Source organism: Chiloscyllium plagiosum, chromosome 6, assembly GCF_004010195.1.
Source record: "Chiloscyllium plagiosum isolate BGI_BamShark_2017 chromosome 6, ASM401019v2, whole genome shotgun sequence".
NCBI lineage: Eukaryota > Metazoa > Chordata > Chondrichthyes > Orectolobiformes > Hemiscylliidae > Chiloscyllium > Chiloscyllium plagiosum.
Genome location: NC_057715.1, coordinates 118,899,220 through 118,907,850, shown reverse-complemented (window position 1 = coordinate 118,907,850; position 8,631 = coordinate 118,899,220). Strand labels below are relative to the sequence as shown.

The window sequence follows — 8,631 nt, the reverse complement described above, 5'->3', positions numbered from 1 at the left end:
AGGGAGAGAGAGTTGGAGCGGGCAGTGTGAGGGAGAGAGAGTGGGAGCGGGCAGTGTGAGGGAGAGAGAGTTGGAGCGGGCAGTGTGATGGAGAGAGAGTGGGGACAGGACCGTGTCGAGGTAGGAGGAGATGAGTTCGGTTGGGCAGGAGCAGGCTGAGACGATGGGTCGTCCGGGGCAGTCAGGTTTGTGGATTTTGGGCAGGAGGTAGAAACGGGCGGTTCGGGGTTGTGGGACTATGAGGTTGGAGGCGGTGGATGGGAGGTCCCCTGAGGTGATGAGGTTATGGACGGTCTGGGAGATGATGGTTTGGTGGTGGGGGGTGGGGTCATGGTCAAGGGGATGGTAGGAGGAGGTATCTGCGAGCTGGCGTTTGGCCTCAGCGGTGTAAAGGTCAGTGCGCCAAACTACTACTGCGCCTCCCTTGTCAGCTGGTTTGATGGTGAGGTTGGGGTTGGGGTTGGAACGGAGGGAGTGGAGGGCTGCGCGTTCCGAGGGTGAGAGGTTGGAGTGGGTGGGAGAGGCGTGGGAGTTCAGGTAGCGGTTAATATCGCTACCTCAATGATCTTTGAAGGGCCCTATTCTCTCCTTAGTTACCCTTTTGTCCTTAATGTATTTGTAAAAACCCTTTGGATTCTCCTTAATTCTATTTGCCAAAGCTATCTCATGTCCCCTTTTTGCCCTCCTGATTTCCCTCTTAAGTATACTCCTAGTTTCTTTATACTCTAAGGATTCACTCGATCTATCCTGTCTATACTGACATATGCTTCCTTCTTTTTCTTAAGCAAACCCTCAATTTCTTTAGTCATCCAGCATTCCCTATACCTACCAGCCTTCCCTTTCCCCCCTGACAGGAATATACTTTGTCTGGATTCTTGTTATCTCATTTCTGAAAGCTTCCCATTTTCCAGCCGTCCCTTTACCTGCAAACATCCTCCCCCAAACAGCTTTCGAAAGTTCTTGCCTACTACCGTCAAAATGGTCCTTTCTCCAATTTAGAACTTCAACTTTTAAATATGGTCTGTCCTTTTCCATCACTAATAGAATGACGGTCGCTGGCCCCAAAGTGCTCCCCCACTGACACCTCAGTCACCTGCCCTGCGTTATTTCCCAAGAGTCGGTCAAGTTTTGCACCTTCTCGAGTAGGTACATCCACATACTGAATCAGAAAATTGTCTTGTACACACTTAACAAATTCCTCTCCATCTAAACCTTTAACACTAAGGCAGTCCTAGTTGATGTTTAGAAAGTTAAAATCCCCTACCATAACTACCCTATTATTCTTACAGTTAGCTGAGATCTCCTTACAAGTTTGTATCTCAATTTCCCTCTGACTATTGGGGGGGGTCTATAATACAATCCCAATAAGGTGATCATCCCTTTCTTATTTCTCAGTCCCACCCAAATAACGTTCCTGGATGTATTTCCGGGAATATCCTCCCTCAGCACAGCTGTAATGCTATCCCTTATCAAAAATGCCACACCCCCTCCTCTCTTGCCTCCCTTTCTATCCTTCCTGTAGCATTTGTATCCTGGAACATTAAGCTGCCAGTCCTGCCCATCCTCGAGCCATGTTTCCATAATTGCTATGATATCCCAGTCCCATGTTACTAACCATGCCCGGAGTTCATCTGTCTTCCCTGTTAGGCCCCTTGCATTGAAATAAATGCAGTTTAATTTATTAGTCCTTCCTTGTCCCTGCCTGCCCTGACTGTTTGACTCACTTCTGTTCTCAGCTGTACCTGTCTCAGGTTGATCTCTTTCCTCACCATCTCCCTGGGTCACACCCCCCCACCTTACCAGTTTAAATCCTCCCGAGCAGTTCTAGCAAATTTCCCTGCCAGTATATTAGTCCCCTTCCAATTTAAGTGCAATCCGTCCTTCTTGTATAGGTCACTTCTACCCCAAAAGAGATTCCAGTGATCCAAAAATGTGAATCCTTCCCCTATACACCAGCTCCTCAGCCATGCATTCATCTGCTCTATCCTCCTATTCCTGCCCTCACGAGCCTGTAGCACTGGGAGTAATCCAGATATTACTACCTTCAAGGACCTCCTTTTTAAATTCCTGCCTAACTCTCTAATCTCCCTTCAGAACCTCAACCTTTTCCCTTCCTATGTCATTCGTTCCAATGTGGACAATGACCTCCTGCTGGCCCCTCTCCCCCGTGAGAACATTCTGCACCCTCTCTGAGACATCCTTGATCCTGGCACCAGGGAAACAACACACCATTCTGCTGTTTCTCTGTTGGCCACAGAAACGTCTGTCTGTACCTCTGACGACAGAATCCCCTAACACAATTGATCTCTTGGAAGCCGACGTACCCCTCATTGCATGAGAACCAGTCTCAATACCAGAAAGTTGGCTGTTCATGCTGTGTTCCTCTGAAAATCCATCACCCTCTACATTTTCCAAAACAGCATACCTGTTTGAAATGGGTATATCCACAAAAGACTCCTGCACTAGCTGCCTACCTCTCTTACCCTTCTTGGAGTTAACCCATCTATGTGACTGCATCTGAGACTTCCCCCCTTCCTATAACTGCCATCCATTACATACTGTTGCAAATTCCTCATCGCTTCTATCTGTCTCTCCAACCGATCCACTCAATCTGATAAATTTTGCATCCAACAGCATTTATGGCAGATATAATCCGCAGTAACCCTTAAACTCTCTTTAAACTCCCACATCTGACAAGTACATATCACTACAAAGGCCATTTTTGCTCCTTCACAGTCTACAGACCCAGAAAATAACACCGTCTTATTCCTCTCCAAACACTGCCCCAGGTTAAATTAATAGCTATGGCTTATATTTTAAGTTTAATCAAGCGACTTATCTCCAAAAACATATAATCAAGAAAGAATCCACTGTACTCACTACTGCAGCCTTTCTCTTGGACAGACTTAAAACAACAATTAAACTTATCTGATTCTGTGCTGTGAACTTCACCCAACAGTTTACTCTGTATCTAACCTGTGCTGTACCAGTCTTGGGAATGTTGGAAGCGGACAGTGCAGAGCTAGCTTTACTTCGTATCCAACTTCCTGCTGTACCTGTCCTGCAAGCGCTTAACATGACAGTGCAGAATTATTTTACACCTTAACCCTGTTTTGTAACTGAAATGAGAGCCAGTGTCGGCCTTCCCCAATTGCTTAAATTAAATGGGGAATAGGCAGGGAACTGGAATTGAGCCTGAGACAAGATCAGCCATGATCATGCTGAAGGGTACAGCAGGTTTGATGTGCTGAATTGCCTCGTCTTGCCCCTGGTTCTTATATTCCAACTCCTAGGAAAGACATTCTCCCAAGACCACATGCAGGTTTAGGTGGAAATCATTGCTCCAATGGTCAGTTGTCAGTGAAGAGCAGGAGGATTTTCCCAGTCTCCAAGGCAATTTTTACGTAACAAACCTTAAGCTGCCCTATCAGTGGTTTATCTCGCAAATATCTGAGAGATCTGGCTATACATTAAATGGCTGCCATATGTACCTGCTTTATAACAACAGTACTGAAATTGTCTCGAGGACATAGAAGATGCTTTTTAAAACAGATCTTGCTTTCTCACTGCCTTGCAGCTCTAAACAAGAGCAGCTTGACAAAATTCAATAATAAGTCTTCAGTCAGAAGCTCTGTATGCCAACACAGACAACACCAAATCCATCCCTGCATCTACCCTGCTCTCATCAACATTAACACCAACAGCCCTGAACACAGACCTGGCCTTTGGCTGCTGCACTCCAGCGCTGACCCCCTCCTCCATCTCTTGGACTCGGACCTCTTATATCCACCCCAGGGTTTCCTGCAGACAGTAAGCTCCAGACTCTACCACACAAACACATTCTCAAGCAGCCCATTTCTCCTGCTCACAGACTGTGAGCTGTCTGCACCTGCTCTGTCAGCTTGGATTATTTTAGTGCTTGTTACAGGATCTTTCCTCACTGCGACACTCACACCTTCCGTGTTACAGCCAAGTACAGCAAGAAACCAACCTCCTCTCAGCCTGTGCATTCTGTAGCACTATCCAGTAACCCATCCTTTACTGTTAACCCCCTAATCCATACCATTCACCCCAATGCCATTTACCCCAAAACACTAACCCTTTCCCTTCTCCCCTTACCCTGTCCCTCCCTTGGGTATTTTTACATCTCTTTCTCGGATACTTACCTCCCCACCACTCCAGGTATTTTTACCCATCTCCCCCCTCCCTGAGTAAAGTTACCTCTCTCTTCCCTTCGCCCAGATATTTTTACCTCTCTTTTCCCCCTCCCAGGAAGAATTTCCCCACAATCAACATCAGAGTGAAGCAGTCTGGGAAGAGTGTCAAGAAGTGATGCAGAGCAAGAGGAAACCATTGATTGAGTGAGTAAGGTTAGGTGAGCATTTTTCATCACATAGTTTGTAAGGGTTTTCATTTGGGTTTGCAATTTGAAAGGGCAATCATGTGTCATTTGATTTTAAAGGCAATTTGTGAGTTTAGTTTAAATGGGGTATGTATGGAGCTGGACTCAAGGCCATTGGGATACTTTCTCTGCTCTACATGGGATGTTGGGTATTGTTCCATTGCCCTGGGCCAGCATGTCGCCAGCTGCAGCTCCAGGTTTGGGGATACCATGGGGTATCAATGAGGCTGACAGTATCATGGATAGCACTTATAGAGAAGTGGACACTCTTCAGGCAGGGTCTACAGGCAGGGAGTGAACGGATGACCACTAGGCAGAGAAAGAAGACGTAGTAACATGAGGAGTCCCCTGTGGCTCTTCCCCTGCAAAACAAATGTACTGCTTTGGGCATTGTTGCCTCTCAGAGAAAAGTAGCAACAACCAATTTTGTTGCAGCACAGTTGGCTGCGTTGCAGAGGACGGGAAGAAAAAGTGTGCAAGGTCATAGTAATAGGAGATTCAATTATAAGAGAAATTATAAGATTAGGCCTTTCTGTGGAGGCCTTTGCTCTCCCTAGTTGCTCTTTTGCTGTCCATGTTCTTGAAGAACATCTTTAGATTATCCTTAACCTTAACTGCCAAGGCTACTTCATATTCCCAATTTGCCCTCCTGATTTTCTTTAGAATGCCTCTACACCCCTTATACTCTTCAAGAGATTCACTTGATCCCAACTGTCTATGCCTAATTTATGACTCCTCCTTATTCATGACCAGGTCCTTGTTAACTTTGTCCATCCATCGTTCCCTGCTGTTACCAGCCTTGTCCTTCACTCCTACAGGAACATAATGCCTCTGAACTCTCATTATCTCACTTTTGATAGTCTTCCACTTGCCAGTTGTTCTTTTGCCTGCAAACAGTCTATTCCAATCAACTCTTGAAAGTTCTGTAACAGCTGTGACGTCCCATTCCCATACATGCCCTGCGTTCATCTGCCTTACCTGGAAGGCCCCTCGCAGTGAAATAGATGAAGTTTAATTCATCAGAATTACTTTGTTCTCTGATTTGCTGTTGTCTGCCTTTTCTAATTAACTCTAAAAAAATTAACTTTTTAAAATTCAGGACCATCAGTGAGTGGTGTTGTTGATTCTGAGACTAGGGTTGTGAATGTAAATAAAGGAAGCTATGAAGGTATGAAGCTTCATCCAGAGGCTTACTGTTGCTGTTGCCTAGTACGGTGACAAAACATCTGAAAAGAAACCTTCCAGCTCAGCGAGCAAACCTACATCCAGAACCTCAACCTGAGCTACAAATCTTCTCAAAACTTGGTATGAAGTACAAGCTGACTATGATAAATTGGGGAATGTTAATTAAAGGGATGATGGTAGATAGGCAATGGCAAACACTGAAGCATGCATGGAGGAACTACACACAATTATTCATTCCTGTTTGACACAAAAATAAAATGGGAAGTGTGGCCTGATCATGGCACACCAGAGAAATAAGGGATTGTATTAGCTCCAACAAAGGCATATACAAATTGGACAAAGAAAAACAGAAGTCTTGAGGTCTGGAAGTAGTTTACATTTCTGCAAAGAACAACAGGATTGATTAAGAAAGGGAAAATCGAGTATGAATTTAAACTAAAAGGGAACACACAAACTGATAGATATAGAAGAGAAAAAGATTAGTGAAGACAAACAGTCAGAAATAGGGCAAGCTGTAATGAGGAACAAAGAGACGGAAGACCAATTAAAAACATACTTTGGCCCTGCCTTCACAAAAGAGGACACAAATAAGGTTCCAAAAATGTGGAGGAACATGGAGACTCATGAGAGGAAGGAAAAGAAGGAAATGGGAGGATATTACCCAAACTGTAGCGGTAATGAGGGAAGTCATTAAGCAGGAAATCAGAGATGCAAACAATCAAGGTACAGCTGCAGTTTAGGACGACTTTAATCTGCAATGGATTCAGCAAATCAAATCAGAGGTGGAATTCCTGCAATTATTAATAGGGAAATGGTGTTGGGGAAATTGATGGGAATTAAGACCAATAAATCTCCAGGGCACAATAATCAACATCTCAAAATACTTAGGGAAGTGAACCTAGACATGGAAGATGATCACCAATACATCTGCTAAGATTCGATTGACTTGGATTAGATTAGATTCCCTACAATGTGGAAACAGGCCCTTCAGCCCAACAAGTCCACACCGATCCTCTGAAGACCAATCCACCCAGACCCATTCCCCTACATTCACCCCAGACCAATGCACCTAACATTATGGGCAATTTAGCATGGCCAATTCACCTAACCTGCACATCTTTGGACTGTGGGAGGAAACTGAGCACCAGGAGGAAACCCACACAGACACAGGGGGAATGTGCAAACTCCACATAGACAGTTGCCCAAGGCAGGAATTGAAGCCGGGTCCCTGGCGCTGTGAGGCAGCAGTGCTAACCCTTGAGCCACCGTGCTGCCCCTTGGAGGATTGGAGTAGAACTAATGTAACCTCACTATTTAACAAAAGAGGTAGAGAGAAAACTGGGAATTATAAACCAGTCAGCCTGATGTAGTAGTGGGCAAAAGGCTAGAGAACATTTTAAAAGATTTGGCAGCAGGGCACTTCGAAAACAGAGACAGGATTGGACAACGTCAGCATATATTTATGAAAGGGAAATCATGCTTGACAAATCTATTGGAATTTTACAAGGATAAGGCGGGGGGGGGCAGTAGATGTGGTTTACGTCGTCTTTCAGGCTTCAATAAGATCTCACACAAAAATTTTCATGTAAGATTAAAGTCCACCATGGCATTAGGGATAGTGTAATGACACAGACAGTGAACGTCTTGGCAGACTGGAAACAAAGAGGACGAACAAATGGCTCATTAACCAAGAGGTAGCCAGTGATAATCAGGGTACACATGGATCAGTGCTTGGACCCCATTTATTCACAATATACATTAATGATTTAGATGAGGAACCAAAATGGAATATCTCCAAGTTTGCAGAAGACACAGAGCTGGGTGGGAAGGTAGACTGGAAGAAGGATGCAGAGATGCTTAAGTGTAATTTAAACAAGTCATGTGAGTGGGCAAATACATGGCAGTTGTAGTATGATGTGAATAAATGTGAAGTTATCCACTTTGATAGCAAAAGCAGAAAGGAAAATTACCTGAAGACAATAGATTAGCAGAAGGAGAGATGTAACACCTGGGTGTCCTTGTACACTAGTCACTGAAAGCAAGCAAGCAGATGCATCAGGCAGACAAGTGATGAGGGCAAATGATATGTGGCCTACATAGCGATAGTATTCAAGTACAGGGATGCCTTGCTGCAATTATCCAAGGCCTTGGTGAGAACACAGCTGGATTACTGTGTGAAGTTTCTGTCTCCTTATCCAAGGAAGAATTTTCTGGTGATGGAAATAGTACAATCAAAGTTCACCAGACAAATTCCTGGAATAACATAGAACAGTACAGCACAGAACAGGCCCTTCAGCCCACGATGTTGTGCCAACCACTGATCCTCATGTATGCACCCTCAAATTTCTGTGACCATATGCATGTCCAGCAGTCTCTTAAAAGTCCCCAATGACCTTGCTTCCACAACTGCTGCTGGCAACGCATTCCATGTTCGCACAACTCTCTGCATAAAGAACCGCCTCTGACATCCCCTCTATACTTTCCTCCAACCAGCTTAAAACTATGACCCTTCGTGTTAACCATTTCTGCCCTGGGAAATAGTCTCAGGCTATCGACTCTATCTATGCCTCTCATTATCTTGTATATCTCAATTAGGTCCCCTCTCCACCTCCTTTTCTCCAATGTAAAAAGTCGAGCTCCGTCAACCTCTCTTCATAAAATAAGCTCTCCAGTCCAGGCAGCATCCTGGTAAACCTTCTCTGAACCCTCTCCAAAGCATCCACATCTTTCCTATAATAGGGCGACCAGAACTGGACGCAGTATTCCAAGTGCGGTCTAACCAAAGTTTTATAGAGCTGCAACAAGATCTCACGACTCTTAAACTCAATCCCCCGTTAATGAAAGCCAAAACACCATATGCTTTCTTAACAACCCTGTCCACTTGGGTGGCCATTTTAAGGGATCTATGTACCTGCACACCAAGATCCCTCTGTTCCTCCACACTGCCAAGAAACCTATCCTTAATCCTGTACTCAGCTTTATAATTCGAAGTTCCAAAATGCATCACCTCGCATTTATCCAAGTTGAACTCCATCTGCCACCTC

At 44.7% G+C, this 8,631-nt stretch overlaps 1 protein-coding gene across 4 annotated transcripts in view; it reads right to left on the bottom strand.

The window, feature by feature from the left end:
* Positions 1–8,631, bottom strand: part of apbb1 (amyloid beta (A4) precursor protein-binding, family B, member 1 (Fe65)) — a 127,981-nt gene that overhangs the window by 108,204 nt on the left and 11,146 nt on the right. The window contains exon 1 of one of the 4 annotated variants that reach the window (XM_043692582.1): positions 3,719–3,927. The exons of 1 other annotated variant lie outside the window; for it this stretch is intronic. In XM_043692582.1, the coding sequence (XP_043548517.1) occupies positions 3,719–3,856 (138 nt within the window). In that variant the 5' untranslated portion in view covers positions 3,857–3,927. Of the gene's footprint in view, positions 1–3,718; positions 3,928–8,631 lie in introns of those variants that run through there. 2 more of the 4 variants (XM_043692583.1, XM_043692581.1) reach the window with 2 other exon arrangements.